Here is a 27,890-nt window from a genome sequence, read left to right as displayed (position 1 = left end):
AAGATGCTCAGTAAAATCATAATAATACACTTATGGGACAATCAAAAGTAATTACAAAGACAACAAAGGATGAATCAAAGAGATGGAATTATATGTGCTCGTGTGTGTGTGTGTGTGTGTGTGTGTGTGTGTGTGTGTGTGTGTGTGTGTGTGTGTGTGTGTGTGTGTGTGTGTGTGTGTGTGTGTGTGTGCACTTGCAGATGTGTTGTGTTGTTGTGCAAAAACAGTACTGAACATGAGCAACAATACAAACATAATATTAAAAAAAGAGTATTAAACAATAAAATAAATGAATCCATTGCTGAACTTTAAGGCTCATTTTTAAGAACGGACATCATTTTTAACGGTTGACCCAAAGCGGTGCCACATCACATCCGAGCATCTCCAGTGATGCAGCAAAGGCTGCGGCTTCTTCAGCGTTTCTTCCTTATATTCTTGTTTGTGTTTAAGCCTTTGGGTGCGTTCATGACTCGTCTCTCTAACCTTTGTGGTCGTCATCATGCCTCAGGGGCAATGTTTTATTTTTTGCTGAATTATCTCCAAGTCAGGCCAATAATCCAGGGCTTGAACCACGCGCGCAGTTAACGGGTGTCTACTGAGGGGGTAGCATTCATATAGGCAGCAGCAGAGCAGCATGGCGGCGTTTTAGCGTGAGCTCGATGAGCGATTACCTCAGAGGTCCAATCATAACTCAGCATGACCTCAATCTGCCAGCAGCACTATAGTTTGATGGATCCTCTCGTAGTTTGGGTGTCTGGATGGGGTGTGTCAAACACAGGCACGTACTGATAAGGCTATCTGTTGTGTGATAGTTGTGAGTGTGACACACGGTTTTTTTGTGTGTGTGTGTGTGTGTTTTGTTCGAATTCAGGAACTCTTTCATTCCACAGACGCCACAGAGGAGGCTGAAGGCAAAAACATTACAAATGCATAACCGCCGTCATCATCAGAGGACTAATCATCATCTATGTGTCCCATCAGTCTGTTACCACAGATTCACATCCACATGCACTTGCCTCCCTGTAAGGATAATTAGTGGGCTCCCTCATGCTCCTCTCTTCCTGTGACCTTCTCCGGCGAGGTGTGCACCACGCCGAGGCTCCTTCTCCAGTGCATATTTATTGGCTTGTGCACGCTGGATTTATATGTTTCTGCACAAACAATACTGCGGCCTCACTCTCTCTTCTTCGCTTTCATCAACCAAAAGCAAGCCATAAATCTAACGGCACCAGCCGGGCTTGTTAGGAGCAAGCCACCTGTGGGTCCCGAGTGCCGAGACCAGCTTCATTCACCCGCTCGCTTCGATTACAGCGAACGGATTAGATATATACGTGCGTCTGTCAAATCGTCTTGGCAATCGCAGGAGGCGCTCTCCTGCCAAATGCTCTCCCGCAGCAGACTTCTGATCAAAGACATTCGGAAAGCGGCTGTGGCATTTCAGGCGGCATTGGGATGCAGTGCCAATTCCATGGCGCCGCGACAGGCACAGCCTGAGTTGAAATGTGAAGAAGAAGCAGTACAGCTAAAGAGTGATAGGGGAGGAGGGCGAGAAAGGGGTGCCAGGATTAACCACCCCCACCCCACCCCCCGACACACACACCCATCGCCTCCCAGCGGCCATCTTTCATCTTGCGGCTGCCCTTCTAATGCTTTCAAGTGGCTGAAACCCACGACATCTGCTTTCGCAGCCTGACACGCAACACGGAGCGCCGTCCTGCTGCGGCGAACAAATGCAACGGCTGTTTAAGAGGGCACGTAGTGGGCAAGGGTGAGGCCACGGTTCATCAAATGAGACGTTTACACCCACACGTGCGCTGAAATCGTCCCCGCAAATACACACAATCAAATGCAAAAACTAGAAGGCACTCAGAGAACATGTACCTCTGCTAAGGACACACATTCCTGGGTCCAAAACAGCTCAAAAATCACATTAATTATTTCCTACGACATTATTCATCTGCTCACAAAATGTTACTGAAGTTCATTAAAAAAATTTGTTAAATGTTCCTGAATGATTCAAATTTCTTCTGGATCCTCATTTATCAAACAGTGTGTCGAAAAGGTTCTAAATCCTGTCCTATGAACAAAATTCAGTGTGTGTGTAAGAACCGAAAAAATCTGCATTTCCCAAAAAGGTGGACACCATTTGTGTACACATCAGTCAATATGCTCATTCGTCTTCATGGTCATTCAGGGGGAGGAGGAGTAAGAGGAAGACAGAGGTTGGGAATGAGAGGAACAGTAGTACCAGTAAACCAGTATTGATCAGTATGTCTGGTATTTATATTGAAAACTGTTTTTCTTTTTCTTTTCTTTTCTTCTTTTTTTTTTTTTTTTTTGCTTTACTTTTGATGCTCTGTGTGCTTCTTACCCTGTGTGCTACAGTACAATGCTGCTGGAACCTCAATTTCCCTGAGGGAGTCTTCCCAAGGGATCAATAAAATTCTATCTAATCTCTAATCTAATTTGCATTCAGAAACTACTTCAATTAACATATATGATAAGAAAACATTTCCTTAAAAAAAAAACAATGGAATAATGGCAAAAAAAAAAAAACAATCAAATTTTGTGAAACAGAAATCGAGGCACTTATGTGTGGACTAGGTGGTGATAGAGAGTCCACAAGTATTTGTGAACCCAACCATTCCTAATAACCATTCACTCATGATATCACGTTATGCTGTTTCTTAATTTACACATCACAGTCAGTGATGGAAATAACTTTAAGAAACTTTAACAAGCTCACCACAAGAACCAGCATAAAACTTTCCAACTAATGGAATAAGGACACAATTTTTAAATTGTTGCAGAATCCTTTGCACTGTTGTCTTTATTATGATTTAATCTCTTCTAATGAAATGCAAGCAGCAATGATTTTTGTGGGCCTATTTTCTATATTTAATATAAAAGTACAGTTGGGAAATGATTTGCTCCGTTTTGTAGTAATATAGGTGGGGATCCAAGTGCTATTGTTTCTGAAGTTGAAGCCAAAATCTGCTGTTGAGTTCACACAGGTGTCATTTGTAGGTTTTGACACCAAAGAGGCAACACACCTGTTTCTAACTAGACATAATTAGTAACTGTGTATCTATTAATTGAGGAAATAAAGGACATTTGTGAATAATTGCATGGTGTGACAGCAGCAATGCTTTATAGTTGCAGTTTCCCTGTTCTACCGCTAGATGCTATGTGCACACATAGTCAGAGTTGTTTGTATATTTACACACATTCCTAAGTATAAGTACAAGTTGGGAAAATCCACACTTTGTGTTGAAATGTTTATGGGGTTAAGCACAAACCTGTGCATATGAACAGTTGATAAATGAGGGCCCAGGATCTAAAATATGTTCCAGATCAAATTCAAAATAAAATCCTTTATTTTCTAGGAAATCATCCATCTGCTAATCAAATCTCATCAACATTCTCTCACAATCTTTTGAGTCAAATGCTTTTATGTGCCAAACATTTTTCTGGATCTCAGTTCCAGAATATGTTGCAAATTGCCTCCAAAATGGAATCATTTATTACCCATAACATTATCTATCTGCTCACCAAATCTCATTGAAATGTGTTTGTTACGTTTTGAGTTATCCTGCTAACAGACAAAGAGATGAACACCTTGGCAAAGGTAATCATGGTTCAACTGCACAGGTTCAGGCTCATTCTTATAAACACACTGAACAGAAACACTTCACTCACCCAGACGCATTAATTCTACTTACCGCTTGTGAACAAATAAATGTAAATAGCTCTGTAAATAAACACTTTATCTTCGCCAAGAAGAAATAAGCCCCCCGCTGCTTCTGATTAAGACTACCAAAGTGATATATCTGCCACTTAAGTCGGCTGTTTACCCCATAAACACAAAGGCATCAACACGAACACCCACACTGATGCAGACACACAAACCCATTTGTGTTTCTCTGCCCCAGCTTCAAACGTGAAATAGTCAAACGAGTGCTTTGCTCCTGTGCCGGAGAGTTCGGCGGCTTTTTCCCAGCGATACCACTGCCAGCACTGAAGCTGTATGGTCAAGTGACATGAATTTCACCTTTGATTTGCTGCCAGATCGTCAAAACGATTGCACTCGATTGCACTCTGAAACCGCATCAGGAGGATGCGCCGAGCCGTGCTGCAGAGAAGACGACCCATGAGGCATCTCTGATGTGACGGAGGCCTTCTCCAGACACAGAGGATGTCACGACCCCGTTTCTACCCCGCCTGTCCTCTGCAAGGAGGAGATTTTTTTGTTGTTTTGTTTTTCTTTCAAAGTGATGCAATTCAGTTATTTCAGAGGAGATGATGTTTGTTATTTCCGATCTGTTTCTCGTGATGAAATGTCATTTTAGATTTCCTCGGCGCTGCACTGCAAATCAAGTGTAATTTCATTAAGAGCACTGCACACTCCTTGACTTCGGTTTGTCAAACACCATGAAAGCCACTCTGTCTTGTATTGGCATGGTGTGGTTATGTTTGCAGCGAGCAGGAAGCCACCGTTTTTTTTTCCTTCAATTTTGTCTTCCTTTATTGTTTTCCATCATGTTGTCGGGTAACTATCTGCAGCTTGATTCCTTCTGCACATGTAGGGAGTAGGAGTTTATTTTTATTTATAGAATTCCACCCACAATCTACAGAATTTTGTGCTCTTTCAGATTAAAAAAACATTACACACAACATAACTGAGGCAGAGGCTGGTGTGTGTGTGTGTGTGTGTGTGTGTGTGTGTGTGTGTGTGTGTGTGTGTGTGTGTGTGTGTGTGTGTGTGTGTGTGTGTGTGTGTGTGTAATTACTGCAAAAAGCAGCATCTGTATTTATAATTGCAGTGATTGAAGTTCATCCAGCGTAAGCTACCTTGAAAAGCGCATTAAAGTGAGGGCACGGCACAGGGTTCACATGTTCTTACACCAAACTGCGCATGTCCACATGTCACACTAGTAGGGGGTGTGGCCAGTAATTCTCTTTTGTGCTCGAGGAGCCTGTTGTCCATTAGATCCAATGTTTCTTATACTGAATCATTTTCTGATGCATTGTTTCATTTGCTGTCTAGAGTGTTTCTTCATTACCTGATTCAGCTGCTTCATTTTGTGTTTCAAACATTTCAGTATGTTTTTTTCTGATACAATTCTATTTCAGTGTTTGGAGCATTTTGAAACATTGAATCATGTTTGAAGCACTTGTTTTATATGCTGTTTTTAGGATTATATCAGTTTTCATAGCAATTAATTCATTTAATGTTTTGAACTTTGAGAACTGTAGATCTGTTATTTTCTGATACAAGTGTGTGACTTATTATTTTAATCATTTTTGAAGCAATTGTTTAATTTCTGTTTTGAGCATTACATCCATTCCTGAAGCAATTAATTCGCTTAGTGTTTCAAACTTTGAGAACTGTGGATCTGTCATTCTCTGATACAAGTGTGTGACTTACTATTTTATCATTATGAATTATGAAACAGTGTCATTTTGAAGCATTTGTTTCTTATGCTGTTTTGAGCATTGAATCTATTTCTGAAGCAATTAATTCATTTAGTGTTTCAAACTTTGAGAACTGTAGATCTGTCATTTTGTGATACAAGTCTTTGATTTACTATTTTAAGCATTATGAAACAGTGTCATTTTTGAAGCAACTGTTTCATAAGCTGTTTTGAGCACTACATCAAATTCTGAAGCAATTAATTAATTTAGTGTTTCAAACTTTAAGAACTGCAGATCTGTCATTTTGTGATACAAGTCTTTGATTTACTATTTTAAGCATTATGAAACAGTGTCATTTCTGAAGCAACTGTTTCTTATGCTGTTTGAGCATTGCATCAATTTCTGAAGCAATTAGTGTTTCAGATGTTGAGAATCGTAGATCTGTCATTTTCATTCTTTTATTTCCTTTTTAAGAATGATGAAACAGTGAACCATTTTTGTGAAGGAATTGTCTCACATACTTGTTTCAGCATTACAGGATTTCTGACTAGGTGTTTCATTTTGTGTTTTAAGCATTTAGCAGCTAGTTTTCTTGAGACACATGAGCAGATGGATTCTTGAACATTTCCAGTTCTCTGAATATGTATTTGACTTAAATTACATCAATTATTAAGAAACATAAACAGTGTATTGATCTGTGGTAAATCTGTCTGGGGAAGGCAGTTCTCAAAAACAAAGGAACTGTGTAAGAAGGAGACAAGTGAGGGAAGCCACCAAGACACCCAGATAACTCTCAAGGAGTTATTATAGGCTTCTGTAGCTGTGACTGCAGAAATTGTACGTAGTCCAGCTGTTGTCTGTTGCACTACCAGTTGGAGTGACACAGAAAAGGATTTTCACACAAGAAAATGAATCAAATCTGGGCTTGAGTCACCCATGTGCCTTCTGGCAAATGGTAGCTGAAATTTTGCATCTTCTTTCAGAGTAAATCCTGCTCTATACCACTCCACCATGAAGCTGTCCAACTGTAATTTTTGAGATCTACCTACTCATGACAGAGCTGCTTGTACCACACAGTACCATACTACTGTAAACTATCTCTAAAAGTCATGATTCGTATTAAAAAATAATCCACAGTTATTTTGTCCAATTTCTGTCTGCTCTCTAAAAAAGTGAGGTAGTAGAGGCCTATGGAACCATACTGGCAACATCTGCTTCTGCCAAACAGTTTATTGCACAGAGAGCATATAGAGATGGAGGGAGGAAGAGCAGATGACAGACAGAGCACTGATTCCCTCTTCTGTCTGCTTGCTGTCTGTCAGTCCAGGCCATCTGCACATTCATTATCACAGCCATGATTCCATTACTGAGTGCCAACAAGGACTCGTTCTGTCTGGCCTTTGTTATTCTTATCAGCTGTGTAGTACACAGGCCCCTTTTGATCATGACTGCAACCAAATTAAAGGCTATCAGGTAGCATAGCACACGCTAACGGGATTATCCTCTGTAATTGTGACACACTAAACACCTCGTCTCTTTCTCCCATGTCTTTTGTTCAGGTTTGTTCCACAGAGCCATCATTCAGAGCGGCTCAGCCCTGTCCAGCTGGGCAGTGAACTACCAGCCGGTTAAATACACCCGTCTTCTGGCAGAGAAGGTCGGCTGTAATGTCCTCGACACTCTAGACATGGTGGATTGTCTGAGGAAGAAGAGCTCCAGAGAGCTGGTGGAGCAGGACATACAACCTGCCAGGTACCACGTGGCCTTTGGACCCGTAATCGATGGCGACGTCATCCCAGATGACCCCGAGATCCTGATGGAGCAGGGCGAGTTCCTCAATTACGACATCATGCTGGGGGTCAACCAGGGCGAGGGCTTGCGGTTTGTAGAGAATGTGGTGGATTCAGAGGATGGCGTCTCTGGGAATGACTTTGATTTCTCTGTGTCAGACTTCGTGGACAGTCTGTATGGCTACCCGGAGGGCAAGGACACACTGAGAGAGACCATTAAATTCATGTACACAGACTGGGCAGACCGGGACAATCCGGAGACCAGACGTAAGACCCTGGTTGCTCTGTTCACCGACCACCAGTGGGTGGAGCCTTCAGTGGTAACGGCTGACCTCCATGCCCGCTACGGCTCACCCACCTATTTCTATGCCTTCTACCACCATTGCCAGAGTTTGATGAAGCCTGCGTGGTCAGACGCTGCCCACGGCGATGAAGTGCCATATGTGTTTGGAATTCCCATGATTGGTCCCACTGACCTGTTCCCGTGCAACTTTTCGAAGAATGATGTCATGCTGAGCGCAGTGGTCATGACCTATTGGACCAACTTTGCCAAGACTGGGTGAGTAAAATTATCCAAGAGATGGGTTCTGGTTCGTGTGTGTGTGCGTGTGTGTGTGTGTGTGTGTTGGGGGGGAGTCTTTTCACTCACTACAGCACAGAAAGTAAGGCTTCTCCCTTGTTTCACTTGAGGTTGTCACACCAGGTCTGAGATGGATCTGCATGTGGATTTGTGCACAAGTTTGACACCAGATGCCATTTGTGACGCAACTCCACATTACACGGTTTTGAATTGGGAACCTTTTGCACTGGAAACAAGCACACTTGCACACTTAACCACCACAAAACTATCTAACTTGCACTGTTTCCTAATAGTGTTAAGATATTGTTGTATGTTTTGATTATTTTATTTGTCAATTTATTGTTTCACGTTCTGTATTGTATTGACTTAGAATAATTAATGTTATGAATCCACACACTCCGATGCAGTAGGTGGCAGTATACCCCTCTAAAGCTTGTTTGTGATATGCCCATAAACAGAAAGAAGAAGTTTTGCTTTATTCATTTATAAGTTTTTTTTCTCAGATTGTGGTTGATGATCTGTCAACAGCCCTGGAAAAAAAGGCATTGTGGAGAAACATATGGAGCGATTATTTTCTTCAGGAATGTTGTAGTGTTTTTTGTTGTTGTTGTTCAAGGCACCAGTGGATGTTATTTTCCATCAGTTTTTATCACCGAATCATTTTATACATCCAAAAGGTAATTATATGACAAAAAGAAGCTTACAGCAGACAGGTAAGAGATATTATTTTACAAATATACTGTTTTGGAATGTTCCACATGTCTGGCTTGTAGCTCTCAGCAGGAGGCGCTGCTGCACTGCACAGTGCATATTATGTTTTCTAAATTCATCATACATTGTTTTAAACAATTTTTCATATATGTCACTACTTTTGTAGAAAACACAAAACAGTTCAACCACATAAATAAAACTATATAATTACTGAAGAATTTTTTTTGAAACGCATTTCATCTTCATTTTTAGTTTCAGAGCCAAATTATATCTTTTATGCAGTGTTCTAGACAAATATTTGTCTCACATTCAGAAAGCTGAGATTGTTTTGATGAGCAGTACATGGGCATTATACTATGAGAAAGTACCGTGGCCACCCACGGCAGTCTGTCACCTGCCGTCTCTTGCCCTGCTTTTAATGCAACACCTTATCTTTGCACACTTAGGGGGTCGTACACAGCAAGGGCGATAATTGTAACAACTTGGTGGGGTTGGTAGGTAGGGTGAGTGTGGCACGTGGAGTTGGCCCCGGGTGGCTGTGGATGTCTGGGGCTCTGGGGTAAGGGGTCTGCCTCGTCGGTTCTGCCGTGGTCCCCTGGCCCTGCTCTGGGTCTGTGGGGCCCGGGGTGCCACGGCCTGTTGTTGGGGTGGGTGGTGGCAGTGGGGTGCGGGTGTTGGCACTGGGGGCCGGCGGCTGCTGGGGGGATGGGGGGTCGTGGTCTCTGTCGAATGGGTCTTGCTCAGGCAGTCTCCTGGTCATGGGCTTTGGTGGCTGGGGTGGGATCCGGGGTGGGGGGTAGGTCGGGGGGTGGGGGAGCTTGGGGGGCACTGCTGGCTGTGCTGGGGGCTCTGGCTGTTGGGGGGCCTTGTGCTCTTCCTGGCACTGGGGTCGGGCCTCGCCTCTTGTCTGGGAGCTAGGACCCACCCTCGTGTGGCTCGGTGGTCCCTACCTTGTGCTTTGGGTTCGGTTGTGGTGGCTTCTTTGCTCCCTGTCCTTGCCGCCGCTTGCTCCCACCCTCGGGGGCCGTGGCCCGTGTGGCGTGGTTCTGGGGCTCCCCCTGTTGGTGGGCCCATGCCAGCGCCTTGTGTGCTTCCCTTGGGTTTGGGGCAACTCCCTGTGACCCCGTGGGGGGGGTGTTGTCGGGGATGGGTTCTGGCGCTGTTGGGCCACTCCCCTGTTGGCTTGCTGTGCTGCCCGGTGGCTCTGGGGGCTGCCTTTCCTGGCCCCTGTGCCCTTCTGCTGCCCCTTTTCTCCTGGTTCCTCCGGTGCCCCGTGTCCTGGACCCACTTCCCTCATCACTTGCGGCTGGCCGTGTGGCTTCTGACGTCCATGTCATATGGTAAGGTTCTGTACTCTTGTCTTGGCCCAACACACCAGCCACAGTAGTGATCGGATATTTAGCTGTGATCTGGGTCTCTGCGTGTGGATGGTTGCGTGTTTGTGGCGGTCACCACAATTCGTTGTTTGGGTTCTCTTAAGAGGATTAACACTACGGTGTTCTAGATTAGGGTATGGATGCTCACTAATTAAACAACAGACTGTTGCTGTCACTGTTGGTTCATGTGTGGTTGTTTGTCATGGTATGTTGTATGGTTGGGGCCCCGTCTCCTCGGTGTCTCACATCACAGTTATTGTCTTCTCCACTTGTCTTTGTTCTTGTCTGTCTTTGTGTTGTTTTGGTGGTCGGCCCTTCCTGATAGAAGTTGTCGGTTGGCTTTGAGTATGATGTTGTAGGCTGATCGGGAAGGGCGGATGGGGGTCACACACACACCATATTCACTCATGCACTACATACCTTCTGTCTTGCAAGAATAAATTGCATATATGGGTATTAATGTTCATAAATGGTTCTGCCAGTGTGGAACTTACTATTACTATATATGCAGACAGGGGGAAAAAAAAAAAAAGAGAAAGTACCATATGGAGTAATTCTTGAAAAATTGAGAAAAAGCTCTTGAACCCCAGGCGGTAAAGCAGTGGTACGTGATGAGTTTAATTGTTCACGTGTCTTGAAAACGTCATATTTTAGAAGTCGCTACCATCGTAATGTGATGCTAATGGCTAGCGTTAGCATGACTGAATGGCTGCTTTGTGATCATTTTGTTACAAATATCTGGAATATTATGGCTTATTGTGTGGTTGATTAGCATCTAAGAAATGTGTACTGGAGTTTTTCCTGTCAAGTGAGGTGGCGGCTTACGCACGTAGAAAGTCACAGCGCAGAGAGCTCCACTTTCAATGCGGACATGCATACAGAGGCAGTCGCAATGTTGACAACGCAAATTAGCACGCAAAGTTCCTAAAGCAGTTCCAAAAAAGTATTTCTGCAAGGCATAAAATAACCTGCAGGATAAAGGAAGTTCCACTTTGGATGTCAGTGTACAGAAGAAGCATTTTTCAACAGCGTCATGTTTTGTTTTGTTTGTTTTTTCCACCTGGACTTCCTGAGACATATTGAACATGAGGAAGATTAAACAGTCCTGCAGAATGTGCATGAGTGGTGAATGTTTGGCTGGAAACACTGTCTTCTGTTCTACGCTAGATGCCTCCACACAAAAAATAATAGACTGAGTATTATCAGCACAGAACTCTTGCCCTTGGCCTTATTAATTCACCCGCCGAGACCCAGACGATCTCGCCCGCCCTGCGTGACTCCCACTTCCCACACCACGTACATCTGCACTCCCGCCCATCACAAAGCATATCTATTTTTCTATGACTGCTATTAATCATTTTTAACAACTGAAATTTAATTTGACAATCTCTGTTACTAGAAAAGTTTTGATCTCATCCTGAGTGGGATGTAGCGCTGTCACCTTGTCTATTTAGCTGTCCGTCTATCATCAGGTGGTATTTGCACTGGGTCGTCTGGCTGACCTCTCCGGGCTGCAGAGTGTGCTGCTTCTTGAAACGGCAGATGGATTCATGTCTGCTGTTTTGGTCCCTTGAGGTTCATCTGTGACATTCAGGCTAAACAGCTGTCCCCCCCCCCCCCCCCCCCCCCGCCTGGCAGCCAATCTTGTGTCAACATGTGCAAATGTGCAGTTGTAGAAGCAGATTGAATTTGTAGCTTCTCCTATCAAGAACATTATCTGTAATGCTGTAAGAGTAGACGGCCTGTTTTTGTATTTTAATGAGAAACGGTTGCGGCCGGAAGGTAACAACAAGAGCTGTTTAATGTGCTGAGCACTGTGACCTTGTGATGTCAGCAGAATTCATTCTGGATGGGTTGTGACAGCCTGCCTGTCTTTACTGATACTCGTCCATATTCACGGCGTTGCAGACAGAAAACCAACTATCTGAGGCCGCTGCCCTTTAATACTGAGCTTATTGTGGAGTTCCACACTGTTGATTGATTAAGATAAGGACAGAGCAGCAGCAGGTTAAAGTGATCCTTGTGTTGTTGGTAGTCAGCGGGCGTAACTGCAGCCAGTGGACTTAAAGGGCAGAACACGATGAGAACTCAGATGGTAAAGGAAGATGAGATCAGATACCAGGCGGTGGGGCACTTCATTACTTTAACCGGGGGAAAAAGCTCAGGTGGGACCTTTTCTGAAATTAGCCCTTATGTGCAAGGCAGCAGAGAGTGATTGTGCCATACAACAACAAAAACAAGAACTATAGCTGTTTGTCCATTTGGCTCCTCCCTTGTTTTTTCCACTTGTGGTCGCCACAAGTGGATCTGCGTGTTGATTTTACACCCTTCCTGATGCAACTCCACATTACATGGAGAGAACCGGGAACCTTCCGCACTGAAACCAAGCGCACTAACCACTTGGCCACCACCTCTGCCTGAAGCCAGCGCACAAACAGTGAGGAAACATGACAACATGCTTCCGACCACGGCAAACCCTGCTCAAATCCAGCTTCCCCCAGCGTTGTATGTCTTGAAACTGGAAAATCATTCTGCTTAATGTTCTGCTTAATGCAGCTGTGACATCAACTGTCTGTCAGAGCCCCAAATCCATGGGAGACCAGTAGATTACACAACAAAATATTTAAATACATAAATACTCGTTTGGTCTGTCCCTCGCAGTGTGACACAGCCTTATGACTTCAGCTTCTTTATTCCCTCAAGAGATGAGGAGGCGTATATTGGGCACTGCAGTCTCATTGGAGGGCAGGTGCTAAAGGGGTAAAATATGAAGCATATGACATAATTTCTCTACTTCCATGGGGAAACCATGGCATTTTCAATGGGTTTTTGGGAGAATTGCACGCAAACAAAGTGAAAATGCAAACAAAAAGTGATGATGCAATGGTAAAGTGAACATGTGTTGTGGTTTGTTTATGACCCAGAGCTCAAACGTGTCGAGGCGGTTTTGCAAGCGAGAGAACGCAGCTATTCTGGCTTCGCTGTGTCGGCTAATTCTTATGGAACACGACATCTCCCTAACCCTAACCACTCGCTTGTCTTCCCTTCTCCACTGGGAACCTGAAAAAAATATATACTTTTCGCGGCTGCTTGGTGATTGTAGCAGAAAACAAAACAGTACACTATTTATCCGTGTGAAGTTATGCTGCATATATATTACACAACGGGAGCCGAGGTTGCCATAAGCGGTCAAATCCCGTGATATCACGCAGGGTTCAAATGAGACTCTGGTGCCCTATTGTGTGATGAGATGGTAACAATAATAATTTTATTTATAACCCTTTTTGTGATAAATTCACTCATCCTACCTACTAATCCTGGCAAACAGACACTCTAAAACAGTGATTCTCAACCGGGGTGCCGTAAACGATCGTCAGGGGTGCCGTGGGCAATTATCAAATATCGCCATTATCGGGTGTATGTGCTGTAAAAGTGTGGCAGATGATGTAATGCTCTTTTATTCCAGTAGGTGGCAGCAAAGCATGCAGTAGCGCTGAGCCGTGTGCCGACAAGGAGGAGTGATCGCCATTTTAATTCCGGGCAAGTTAGTGATTTGCATGCATAGAAGTTCACTTAGTTTCGTCAAGAAACAGGTGGAATATGCCGGGAAGCTGCGCATATTGGCAAAGTCACAAACGGAGGAACAAGGGAGACAATATTTCCTTCCATAAGTAAGTGGTTTTGGTTATTGTTGTCACTTTGACCGTGATATTTGGATGATAAACAGCTGTATGTCTCCTGCCGTACCTGTGTCGCCCGATGACACGGATCATTAATTTCACTTATGTCTAGTTGATATTTTCCACTGCTAGACCAATGTCTAGTTAAAATTCTTGTCGTTAGTGACTAAAAATTGTTCGACAAGACTGGGGAGTTTTTTTTTATTTGCACCTTAAAATAATGAGATTATAGTGACCCGCGCTGTGCCGCCACACACATAGAGATGTGCACACACACCGCTGACTTCATGAATGAAACTCGGTCAATAAAGGATAATTGTGTAAAAATATAATATATATAATGTGTTGTAATGCTTTTAGGAGCCACGCTGAGAACACAGCAGCAGCTCAGCCCAGCAGCGTAGCTTATCAGCGCAGATCCGTGTAACTTTTCAACACTAATATTTGTGAATGTGTGTGTGTCAGAGTAAGTTTAATACTTTCCTGACATAATTTAATGTAATTTAATTTTACTGGCTCGATATCCAGGACAAAATGGCATTTTAACACGTATTTTGCGAGCATTTTTCTGAGTGTGTTCAGTCGCGAATCTCCATTGAAAATGCATTAACATCCGGGTACTTCATCAATATTTTGCCCGGTTAGGAGGCGTCATGTGGCTGTCCATGAAGGGACGTTTTCGTTTAGTGTGCAGCAATGGGACTGCGCTCTCTATTTCTTATATACAGCTCCATGACTATAGTATACTATGTTACGTCATATCTGTACCGCACGTGTTGCTAACGTGCTAACGCACCGTGTAGAGACAGTCGAGTTAGTGCTGCGTGACACGTGACACATGACAGTGGTGTGCCGCAGGATTTTGTAAATGTAAAAAGGGTGCCGCGGCTCAAAAAAGGTTGAAAATCACTGCTCTAAAACACTTGGGAATACTCCTTATTTTTCCAGAGCTGTGGACTTTCAGTCATGTCGGCTGTGCACCTGCTTCGAGTGCAACACTCTTCGGTTGCACTTGGAAGAGACAACAGTCACTTTGTCCTCAAAATCTTAAACGAGAAGAGAGATTCTTTTTGCAAAAAGTGTGTTGAGCCTGTTTTCTGCAGCGGAACACGAGGCTTAACTTGCTGCATTAGCGCATAACTATAGTGGGAGCTACAGTCTCTCTGCGAGGCTGCTTTTTTTCTGTTTTACAAGGCTGTGTGAGCATGTAGCAGCTGTATTCTTCAACACAAACTGAGATTTTAGAATCAATCTGATGTCATTGGTGCATAAACAACAATAAAAAGAAAAGGAAAAAATACTTCTGTAAGAAGTATGAAGTCAAATAGAAAAATAAGCAAAACTATGTTCACTGTCAAATAAATATAGCATAGTGGAATGGGGCTGTGCAAAGGCATGCAGATGTACAGTACCTTCACTGCAACTGCATCCAAATTAATACAGTTGTCACATTAAAAACAGGACACCATGACACAAAATCAGACTTATATAAATTCTGTAATTAATCTGCGGCCCCTATGTGTTCCGAATTGTTGGGCGGGGGGGGGGGGGGGGCCTTTGGACACAGGGCTGGTCTATAGCTGAGCACACAGCGTTCTGCTATTTATACGGCACTGTAGTCAGATACATTTTACGTAGGTGGGTCCATGACGTGTGTGCAGGTCTGCTCATAAACAGTTAAATTAAATAAAACTGCAAAAATACAAAGCTTTATATTATATCACTGCTTCACAGGGAGATTTGGTGGCTGCTATCCACTGTCGCCCTTTGACGCTCTGCACGCAGCTCTCTCACCTCACCAGAAAACCTCTCACTTGAGAGCGCTGTTTAAATAACAATGTCCCAACACTTAAAGGAGGATGCTGTGCCCAAACACAATGACCTAATTGACTAAACATGACACTTTTGTGCCATAGTTTTGGCTCAGATTAGCACCCTGTAGAACAAAGTGTTGTTGCACACATCCCAAATGCACTTGTGCTATGCTGTTTACACAACGCACCACAAGTCATCGTGGTGAGCTCAGGTCTGTCAGCATGTGCTGGTGCCTGCATGTCAGCGCATTCACCACGCAGTGCCCAAAAAGCGCTATGTATAAATGCCACTTCATTTACCAAATTCATGAAACATCTTCAGAGTGGAAGCCATTGTGCACTTCTGCCACATTTGGCGTATGGCACGTATTGAAACATTCCTCTGCATGACACCATTATAGCACAGTTATGTGAGTTACCATCAAGGTGTTTCACCCCCACAAATGCCGCCGCTCACTGGATGTTTTTTTTTTTTGGTTGGGGGGGGGGGCTTCTGTAGCATTCTGTCTGAACTTGACAGAATGTTGTGTGTAGAAATCTGAAGAGATCACCTGCTCCTCAGACACTCAAAGCATCCCTTGTGGTACAAACAGTCGCTGCACTGCCTGTCACTCTTCATCACAGTTCTTCACATTTGCCCTTGACAACTGCCGAACCTTTTCGAGTGCGTCTGCGTGCTTTGGTGCATTTGCACATGCTCGCATTGACAAGTAGGTGTGCCTAATAAAGTGGCCAGTGAGTGCAGCTCTCACCCGGCCCGATCTGGCTCGAGAGGAAAGCCTTTTAATTAAGACCCAGTTGAATTCTGACTGGCTGGACCAGCCATCTTTCCTGCTCTGTGAAGCAGCGCTCGCTCCTCTTCCAGATGTTAATGAACTGACCCAGATTGCACTTCCTGCCCTCGTGTCTTGATCAGCTGTTGAAACACGTACTGTATGACACCATGTTGAGGCACTTGGGTCAGCAGTGTGTATCATCACCTGCTAAAAGCTGGTCCTTTCCCCGGCTGTCATGTGTCCACTTGTCGTCTTTGAAGGGCAAATCCCTGCCCATGTGCTTTTTGGCCCCTTTTTGTGCACACAGCAACTGTACACAAAAACAGAGCCCGTCAGAAATGATGAAAAGCCGAGAAAACTTCAATCAAAATCTATCATTAGTGCTATAAATATGTTGGTCCATCTTCTTCCACTTTTTATGTTTTTTTCTTCTTCTTCTTTAGCTGGTGCTTATTTCTCCATTTTTGTGGCGCTGTGCAGAGGGTGTTAAGAGCGGAGTGCTGAATCTTTCCTCATATTCCTTCGCTGCTTCTCCATTCCTCTGTCTCTCATTCCATTAAAAACGAAAGTGTGTGCAGGTGTTACACAGTTAAAATATGCAGCATTGATCACTTTGTGGCAGCTGACTAAACACAACTGACTGCAGTGTGTCAATAATGTGTTTAGCTACAGCTTTTTCATTTCCATCCTTTCTTTTTTGTTTTACTTCACACTTGTCAGTTGAACAACTGCATTACAAAAAGTTAAAAGGGTCATATCGTGCACCTTTTCATCAAGCTAGTACAGCTCACCAAGTGTCTTTAAGACACACATCAAACACCTGTCAATGTTTGTAGAGAGTAAGTGGTCATTCGTACCTTCCCAGGACCCTATCTTCCCTAGATTAATGTGGTAGATATTAGGGACCATTATAACGGATCTTATGTTCCCATACTCCTATGTTCCCCGGGCTCTGTGTTCCCCAGATTAGTATGGTAGATAATAGGAAACATAACAAGGACTCTATGTTCCCAGGATCCTATGGGACAATGACAAAGGGCTCAATGTTTCCACACTCATATATTTCCAGTTATATGGTACTATTTCCCAGGCTCCTTTGTTCCCCAGTTCTAGGGATCTATGTTCCCAGGCTCCTATGGGGACCATGACAAAGGGCTCTATGTTTCCACACTCATATATTCCCCAGTTATATGGTACTATGTTCCCAGGCTCCTTTGTTCCCCAGTTCTAGGGATCTATGTTTCTAGGCTCCTATGTTCACTAGTTCTAAGGTCCTATGTTCCCAGGCTCCTATGGGACCATGACAAAGGGCTCTATGTTTCCACACTCATATATTCCCAGTTATATGGTACTATGTTCCCAGGCTCCTTTGTTCCCCAGTTCTAGGGATCTATGTTCCCAGGCTCCTATGGGACCATGACAATCGGTTCTATGTTCCCAGGCTCCTCTGTTCCATTGTTCTAGGGCCCTGTTTCCCAAGCTCTATGAAGCACATTATGGGTTCCTAGAAAAGGTAAGGGGGGACCCTTACCCTTACCATGGGCAAAAACTCCTGTCACACTAAACCCACACCCTCTGCCCCTTCATCCTGTAGCCCAGTAATTTAGAAAAATAAAGTCCCATGTAGAAGTTGCATAAACTTGGGAGGGGAACCAACGTTAGTTGGAAAAAAATGCCAATTTCTTTCCTTTTTTTAAGTATTATTATCAGTGATTAGCCCTAACTCAGTTTTTAAAGTTTTTATTTCAGTTTGTTTATTTATTTGTTTGTTTTTCCACTGATTTTTGGTAGGCGATTTTTGGCACAACAGAGCATCAGCTCACACGAAACTTGACATGCATGTACTCCACAAGGCCAAAAAGGAATATCACACACACACACACACACACACACACACACACACACACACACACACACACACACACCACACACAACACACACACACCCACACAACACAGTGTGTAGAGACACACACACACACACATATACTGGCATACACATGCAAACACACTTGCACACACGCAAAATTTCTTCTCCAGTTGGATTGTATTTCAATATGGCATGCAGCAATAAAATATTTTGGGTAGTTTTGTAGATTTAATACTAAACTTATACAAGAACTGAAGTCAAGTTTGAGCAAAATTTTATAATCAGAGGCTCTCTGTTTCTTTAATATTTTCTATCAGGTCAGATTTAGCCTAGAATACTAAAGATTTTATTCTTTTTAGAAACCATCACACTCACAATGGCAATCATTGGTTATGTTCTATCTATAGGGCAGGGCAGTCTCATCTGAACCCTGCGTGATATCGTGGGATTTGACCACTTATGGGGACCATCGCTCCTGTTGTGCAATATATACACAGCACAACTTCACACGGGAAAATGGTGTACTGTTTTGTTTTCCACTGCAATCACCAAAGCAGTCACAAAAAGTGCAGTTTTTTCAGTTCCCAGTAGAGAAGTGAAAATGAGGCAAATGGGAGACGTGTCGGTAAGTGTTAGCCTACACAACTAACCAGAGTAGCTGTGTTCTCACCGCCTTGTCACATTTCAGCTCTGGGTCATAAACAAACCGCAACCCATGTCCACTTTCCCACCGCATCGTCACTTTTTCTTTGCATTTTCTCTATGTTTGCGTGTAATTTGCCTAAAAACTCAGAGAAAATGACATGTTTTTTCCCCGTAAGTAGAGAATTTAAGTCAATTTATGCCATCAGAAAATGCATGATATTTTACCCCTCTAGTGCCCGTCCTCAAACGAGACTGCACTGCCCAATTCCTGTTTTGAACCCATTCTTGATACCAAAGCCTAGATAATATTAATGAAATATTCCAACTTAAAATCTGTCCAGACCTGAACATAATAAAATGGTTAATGTGTGTGAACAGAAAACTGAACTGGGGATCATCGACTCTGGGAACATCGGGCCTTAGAAACATAGGTACATCCTGCCAGAAACACTCCAAAACACTGAGGTGATGCAGGTCTTATCTGACCAGTGTTGATTTTGTCATCAAAGATTTTGCTGAAAATATTTAATTGACAGCTTTTTATTTCATGAATTATTTGGAATGACAACATAAGTACCATATTTTTGAGAGTAAGTCTCACCAGAGTATAAGCCACATCTTTTTTTTTTTTTTTTTTTTTTTTTTTTGGTATCACCTGTTTAATTTGGGAGTTTTGTGGCTTGTTGTAGTGTTGTTTTTATTGTTGGCATTTACCATATTTTCCGGAATATAAATTGTACCAGAGTATAAGTCACACCTTTTTTCTGTATTATCTGCTCTTGAAATTGAGATTTTTGTGCATAGTTGCAGTAGTGATTCCCTGACTATGCCAAAATATCATTTTTCATATTGATTTTTGATATGGTATATGTGTGAGAGGACATCGTGCAGCTTTCCTCTGTAGTCACAGCTTGATTGTAAAGTTGAATAGAAAAAGAGTTTAATTTAAAAAATAGATCAGATCTAGGCTGTAGTGTCCCATTTACCTTCTGGCAAACTGCAGTTAAAATTTCACATCATCTTTTTGAGGAAATCCTTCTCTGTTCCACTGAAGGACCAGCCGATCACAGCCACAGAAAGCCTCGAACTCCTTTGTGGATGTTGGATGTGTATTGTTGGCTTTCCTCACTAGTCTCCTTTTGCATGTACAGTCTGAGAACTCTGGGAATGCAGAGTTGAAATAAAAAATTTTGCACAATCCATTGAAACGCAGGAGCTGTTTGTTCCATCCAGCATCTTGCATCTTGTTCTTTTGTTTGTTTTTTAACTCAGATTGAGGAGTGGTTACATCACTCATCTTTGATCTGCCCCCTCCTGTTCTATTCCCCAGATTATTCCCCTTCAGCTTCCTTCCTTAGGATGAGCGTGCACAGGAATCCTGTGTGAGTGTTCTGCCTCGTGCAGCAGCCATCTACGGTACCTATGTACTCCATTAAATAGGCATCTCACTCCATAGGACAGTTTTTGCCAATATCCTGATTTGCATCAGAGAAGGTAAGGAAGTGTGTGGTTTGTTAAGTGGCCTGGATGCCATTGATTGGTGTGCACGTTGTGCACTGAATTTAATGAGAGGCAGACAACAGGGGAGAAGACGAAGCACATTTGAACATTTATAGGAAAATGATAGATAGATAGATAGATAGATAGATAGATAGATAGATAGATAGATAGATAGATAGATAGATAGATAGATAGATAGATAGATAGAATTAAGTATTTAAATAAGGCATTGTTTCAAAAATGAATTCCAAGTTTAATGATGAACACATCTCAGCCAACTGCACAGACGCTGTGTGCACAGTTACACAGACGCAAAGTGTCAGACACAAGCACCCCATGGACAATGCAAGCAGCAACGCAATGCTTAGTCATGTAAAGTCCTTTAAAATAAAAATTCAAAATATATCCGCAACATAAAAACAGGTTGGCTCAGCGGCCAAATTATAAAATTGATAAACAATGGAAACCGTGGCTCGGCGGCCAAATTAAAAACCATCAGAACGGACACCAACATGATTTGTGGCAGTTGCAATATAATATTAACAGTTAGGCCTATTTAGAAGAAAAAAGTAATTAATGGTCTCACACTTACATTTGATGAATCCTTTTAATGCTACAGCAGAAGACGACAGGGTTTTTTGTTGAACTCTCTTATCACGTCATCGTAGTCCAACGATTCGGTCAGTTCTTTTTCAAGAGAAAGCACGGAGAGTGCATTCAGTCTGTGAGTCAACATGGATGTTCTGGTGGACGTTTTCTGATTAACAGTAGAAAACAGCCGTTCGAAGGTGCATGTTGTTATTGGCATTGTGATGAGGGCCCGCTGAAGACTATTTATTTGAGGAAAAATGTGGTCCCTCGTTTATCGCTGGAGTTACGTTCAAAAATAACCCGCGATAAGCAAAATCCGCGAAGTAGTCAGCGCTGTTTTTTGCAATTAATAGATGTTTTAAGGCTGTAAAACCCCTCACTACACACTTTTCTCAAACAGGCATTAACATTTTCTCACTTTTCTCTCTTGTGTAAAGACTCTGTTTTTATTTCTGGGCGAGAAGATTATAAACAGACACACGCAGAACACAATGCGCAGCTCTCCCTTCGCTCACTGCCTCCGGAGGTACGATGCGGGACCCGCAAAGAATCCAAGTCCTCTCTCGGTGGCCACAGAGCTCTGCGGCTGCGATCAACATCTGGATCAAAACAGCGAGCGTAGTCTCTGACCTGTTGTCAGATTTGGCGCAATTCCGCACAGCAGACAGGAGGGTGGCGGTGTGATTGGCCCATCCAGGCCCACCCTTGGCTACGCGTAAGCTTCCCACCCCTGCACAGTTGTACAATGGTTTAGTCCAGGCGCACAGGCGACACCCCCCCTACGCACACACACACACACACACACACACACACACATCCCAAACAGGATCTGACAGAAAGAGGAGGTGTTTAGTAGTGCTGAAATAACTAATCGATTTAATCGATTATTAAAATAGTTGTCAACTAATTTAGTCATCAATTAATTGTTAAATAACTTTGTTTTGCCACAAATGTTTCATTTCTTCCATATAAATCAACCGTTTCTGCAGCGCGGCTTTGCTTTGAACCTTGAACCAATCGAAGCAGTGATTCGCAGATCGGCTGCTTTATTGATTCGGTGTTTTATTTAGCTTAATCTTAATTTTTCCCCACTAAAACCCCAAAGAGCATATGTCTGTGAGTAACGTTTACCTGTTATGGTCTTCTGAAACAGTTGATAGATGTATTTTATAACTTAAAAACGGGACCGATGCTAACGCGTTAGCATGTCTGTGGCGTTTTCAATGTTGACGTTAGCATTAAGCTGTTGCAGCTGTCAGCACATTTGTTTTCTGTATAATAATTCATGGCTCAGCGTTTGTTGTCGTAAAAGAGTCAAATGTGTTACAAATTGTAATATTTATTCATTTATTTGTATTTATATTTTAATAATAATAATAGAACAACAACAATAATAGTAATAATAACTAATAATGCCACAATACAGTTTTAGAGAAACGGACAAAAAGAATCTGATAAAACAAAACAGAAAAGATTAAACCAACTAACAATGAACATAAATACATATAGAAATAAGTGTTTCCTGTGAACAACTAGTGACTCTTAAACCTCAACTTCATCCCTGTTTTATTAAGTTTAATGACAATTTGTTTCAGTCAAACCACATCTAAGCTGTGTTTTTACACAACAAAAAATAAAATGCAGCAAACTGCACATTTGTGCTTTTTTCATGAACATATCTTATTAAATATAACATATTACACTTTAGTCAGGCCTTTAAAATACTTTCGTGGATTCTTGCTGTAATATGTTGTCAGTGGTTGAGATAGTTGCTGTAAGCATCTAAACCTGATAGAAATCTTTGTGGTGCGTCGGTGATGTATGTATGTGCAAAATAAAACAAAACACTACTCCAGGTATGTTTTTGATGAGAATATAACATAACTTTGATACAAGGTCAATCGTTGATGTTGCGTGATAAAGGCCTTTTAATAATAACTCACTTAAAGAAATAATGGCAAAACTCACATCTAAGTAAAAAACAAACAAAACAATTAATCACAAAAATAATCGACTGATGAACTGATTAGTAAAATAATCGTTAGTTGCAGCCCCAGTGTTTAGGCTGAAATAAAATATGTCTTTCCTAAAAAATCAATGTCCAGATTTCAAAAAGAAGAGAAAAAAACAGGGAAAGAAAACTAAATGAGGGAAAGCAGCTGCTAACCAAATTCTTTGAAAAGAGAGGTGAGCTTGAAAGCTAGCTATATTGAGTTGGGGGGTCTGGGGGACCAAATTGCACCATTTTCTAGAAAAATGGTGCAATTTGGTGCCTTCTTGTGCATTTTAACAGACGGGAATGCACTATTTTCTAGAAAAATGGTGCAATTTGGTCCCCCAAACCCCCCAACTCAATATTGCTCCCCCAACTTTAGAAAGGTTCTGACTCCCAGGTGTGATCTAAGGTATACATGCTTTAGATCTGGTTTGACTACGCATTAGAAATTTGGTGTTTGCGTTAATAAAAAAGAACATAACAGTAGGGGGGTTCTTCAATATGGCTAGTACCTAGGGCCCAGAATTTGGTGCTACACCCCTGGTTATGTAGGATGGTATCCTTTATCACCTGACAAAGTGCGATTCAGATCGGATCCAAATTACAGTTTTTGTGGCCATTTAAATTTAACATTGAAAACCCTGTTTAATGTATATTTTTACATTATATCTTTTTCAAATGTGGTGCAATCACTCTCATATTTGGAAGAGAGGTGCAGTCAGGAACTCACTATCACCTGACAAAGTGTGATTCAGATCGGATCCAAATTATAGTTTTTGTGGCCATTTAAATTTAACATTGAAAACCGCATTTAATGTATATTTTACATTATATCTTATTCAAATGTTGCACAATCATTCTCATATTTGAAAGAGAGGTGCAGTCAGGAACTCACTATCACCTGACAAAGTTTGATCCGGATCTGATTCAGATTGTGGATTTTGTGGACATTTGAATATAATATTGAAAAGCCCATCTGGCGTATATTTTGCATTATATCTCAATTAAAAGTGCCTCAATCACTCTCATTTGTGACACTGAGGTGCAAACTGGCACTCAGTGAACAGTTTGCACCTCATGCACACCTCAAGTTTGATCCGCATCTGATCTGTATTGCGGATTTAGCGGATATTTGATTTTAATATTGAAAAGCCCTTTAGAAGCTCAATTTTGTCAGTTTTGTGAAATTTGAAAGGCCATAAAGCTTTAAGAGCAAGTATTTATGAGATTAGAAACAGCATAAATTATTAAAAAATTAAAGACTGATGCACTCACAGATATGAGTTTATAATGAAAGAAATATATCAAAAATGTGTTTTCTGGGCTCTGAGGTCATTATGTGACTTCCTAATGGTGTCATGACTCAGTTTGTACATATACAAGCTTTAGATCATTTCTCCAGCTGCACTGGTTGCAGCAATATCACAAGAAATGTTTTGTTGAACGATATGACTTCATATTGTGAAGCTTTTGACTTCATCATGAAGTCAGTTATGCCACTCGATCACAATTATTTGATGGATCAATATGAGTGTTTGATCAAATCTCTAGCCACAGTGGTAGCAGAGATATAATGATAAATGCATTTTTCAATTCCTCATGACTTCATTTTGACTTCATTTATACCAAATGGGGGCTTTTGTTCTGCAGATGAGTCATGATGGTGCTGCAAGTGGGCCTGAGTGATAATTAAAGATAGATTGGAAAAAGTCTTTGATTTTTTATTTTGTAAATTTAAATGACATAATAATAATAATAATAATAATAATAATAATAATAATAATAATAATAATAATAATAATATAATAATAATAATCCATGGGATTAAAATTGTGTTATTCTTCTTTTATCTTTCCTAGTTTAACAGGGCTTGACATAAACCAATTTGGCCCACTGGCCCAAAGGGCCAGTAGAATTTAGAAGTTAGTGGCCCACAGTGTAGGAGCACTGGCCCATCGTTTTGCGTGCGAGAGTTCATGATATTCCACCTTGAAATCCTGCAAATAAAACTGCCTATATAATATAAACCAATCCAGAAAAAACATAATAATAGTCTATGGACCATGAAGTTTAAAAAAATAGAATTTATCAGAGGGCATTCTCAAGTGTAAAAAATAAAGTGACTCCAATAAATTTAGACAGCATTTTTTAAGCAACCCTCAGAGTTGGCTAACTCACAGTCAGAAATGTAAAATACAGATGTAGGTCCATATCAAAACTATAAAATATGCCTTGTCTGGACTGGAGATATAGATCTAAAAAATAAAAATAAAAATTATGCTTGGCTCCTTTGCTAATGTTGTCACCGTGGGTTTCCACAAAGGCAAGCTGGTTAGACTTTTAAACTAGCTTCAAAACAGCCAGGGTCTACCAGGACCAAGCATATACTTTACTTATTTGTCAGCATACGACAGATAGGCCCTGCAGATTTGGCAGAAAACCTCATTCTTCTCTTAGTCATGACCAAGCCAAGGCCATGTCTGTGGCCAGGTCAGGACAAAACCTCTCTTCCTCTTGTTTCTTTCACATAGCCTGTCTCTCTCCATGAACTCATCATCACTAAGCTTCATCTTCTGGACAATTCCTTTAGCAAAACTCTTTCCTGGTTGTTGTCCAGGTTTGGGTGGTTTGTAGTTTAAACATATTTCAATTCGAGTTCGAATTTCGAATTCAAAGTGTTGTGTAAATTTCCGTCTTGTTCATCTTCGTTTCTTGTAGCTTCCCGCGCATTTAAAGATGCTAACGAACATTGCCGAAGATTGGTGACGGAAATGGCCAAATGCATGCTCCACGGATCGACAACATACATTTCAATATGCGCAAGATTCTGCAGGAGCATGGAACATGGTTAGGGATGGGTATTGATAAGATTTTATCTATCGATTCTGCTTATCGATCCAGTTCCTTATCGATTCCTTTATCGATAGCGCTTGTGAATTTTCTGTGTACTAAAAGTAGGCTTTAAAGGTTTTCTATGTCAACAACATTTTATTGAGTCTTAAAGTAAATAATATTAAATTGGTCACTGGATCCTTAAACTCTGGACAAAATAAACTCCACACAGTGGCTCCTTGATCTCTGAATATAATAGAAATCTGTAGTTTTTGTCAAAAGCATTTCCTTTCAGACATTATTGGCATGAATGTCTTTCCATACCTCTGAGCTGACCTCTTGCAGCTGTGCTGCACGTCAGCATCAGTTTAATTCATAAAGAATGCAGTACGTCTCATCTTGGGAAAAAAAAAATGTTTTAGTTGGTTGTAGTTTATTTTCTGTATGACAGCGTTTGGAAAGAGGTGTCATTTTATTTAAAGCGGCAATTTGTTTTGAAGTTATTAATTCCAACCGGACTCGGTCTCGGCAGAGAGCCGCACAGCGTTTGGAGCTATGCCAATGGAACGGAGGACGATTCTCGTTTCTTGACTGCAACAAGATCCCACTTAGCGACTTTAATCTTCACAAAAGTTACTCACAGTCATGATTGACATATTTTAATGGCTTTGAGAGGAGTTAAGAAGCGGACCTGCCGCTTCTGAAGAGTTATTATTACTATTATTGCTGTTGTTGTTGCTATTATTGTTATTAATATATAAATAAAATAACATTAAAAATATTACAATTTTTAATACATTTGACTCTTTTACGACACAAGCACTGAGCCATTATTATTATATAAAAAACAAATGCACACAATTGTGCTGAAATGCCAACAGCTAATGCTAACTTTAACATTGAAAACGCCATAGACATGCTAACGCGTTAGCATCGGTCCCATTTTTAAGTTATAAAATACATCTATCAACTGTTTCAGAAGACCATAACAGGTCAGTTTAACATAAAAGGGTATATATTACTCACAGGCATATGCTCTTTAGGGTTTTAGCGGGGAAAAATTAAGATAAAGTCCAACGACCCCGGATCAAACCATTGCTTCATGCTTCAAAGTGCAGTCGCTCTGCAGAAGCGGTTGATTACAGACCTGCTGCAGGTTCTGCAGTCAACGTAGAGAAATGATCATTTTCCCGACAAAGACCCTCAAAAACAACAGCCACTCTGAAGGACCGATAAGGGAATCGTTAGGCAAAAAGACTATTGGTATCTGTGGATCGAATCATTTCTTAATGATACCCAAACCGAGATGCAAGATGTGGTCCGTGGTGCGAGACCAAAACAAACAAAGAACAAGAAAACCAAAACAAACATGGCAGACTTGGTGAAGTTTGATGACACGGAGATGTGAAGAAATTCGACTTTGCCGCCACAAAATGAATAGAATTTTGTGTATTTTTGTAGTGGCCTGAGTGGGCCATCATTTGATAAATTGTACTGGCCCAGTGGCCCAAAAGTGAGCCAAATCGGTGCCGGGCCAGCGGGCAAATGGCTCTGTGGAGCCCTGTTTAACATTATATATATGGTTGAGTCCTCCAAGGTGCTACACAATTAGTGATTAACAAAAAAAATTATAATATAGGTCCATTTGATGTACTATAATGTATGAACTGTTCTGCTCCCCCAGACCCCCCACCTTTTTAAGCATTTTTCCTTTTATTGCCTTTCAGCTTCTGGGAAGCTCCACCCCCAGACCCCCTAATTACAGCCCTCTTAACCCCCTGCCACATTAAGCATTTTTAATGTACATGTAAATTAATATTCACACTTTCAGCTAGTTGACAGTAGGGACGTTGTGTAATGTAAATAAAAACAGAATACAATGATTTGCAATTCCTCTTCAACCTATACGAGGTCTGTGATAAAACAAAGCGGTTGTTTTTATTTTTTTCAAAAAATAAGTGGATTGATTCATATGTTTTTACATCAGACAAGCTTGAACCCTCGTGCGCATGCGTGAGTTTTGTCATGCCTGTCGGTGACGTCATTCGCCTGTAGGCAGGCTTTGAGTGAGGTGTGGACTCCCCCTCCCGTCGGAATCTCTTTGTCTGAGAAGCTGCAGGGAGACGGCACGCGTTGCTTTATCAAATTTTTTCAGGACCGATTAGGGATATCCGTGTGGACACTATTCGAGAAATTCAGCTGGTTTTCGGTGTAAAGTTTAACGGCTGATGAGAGATTGTGGAGTTTCTTTCGCTTTAAGCACAGCCCACAAAGCGGATCGGCGTGGTGCGGTCAGAGGTGGCGTCCTCTGGCTG

The 27,890-nt window shown here is 41.7% G+C and overlaps 1 protein-coding gene across 1 annotated transcript in view; it reads left to right on the top strand.

The window, feature by feature from the left end:
- The window catches only part of nlgn3a (neuroligin 3a), a 593,492-nt gene that overhangs the window by 475,290 nt on the left and 90,312 nt on the right, over positions 1-27,890 (top strand). Inside the window, 1 exon segment of the mRNA XM_034181354.1 lies at positions 6,975-7,764. Within this exon segment, the coding sequence (XP_034037245.1) occupies positions 6,975-7,764 (790 nt within the window).

The sequence above is a fragment of the Thalassophryne amazonica genome, chromosome 11 (genome assembly GCF_902500255.1).
Source record: "Thalassophryne amazonica chromosome 11, fThaAma1.1, whole genome shotgun sequence".
Lineage (NCBI taxonomy): Eukaryota > Metazoa > Chordata > Actinopteri > Batrachoidiformes > Batrachoididae > Thalassophryne > Thalassophryne amazonica.
The sequence above is the reverse complement of the archived record's forward strand: the minus strand, read 5'-3'. Positions and strand labels throughout refer to the sequence as shown.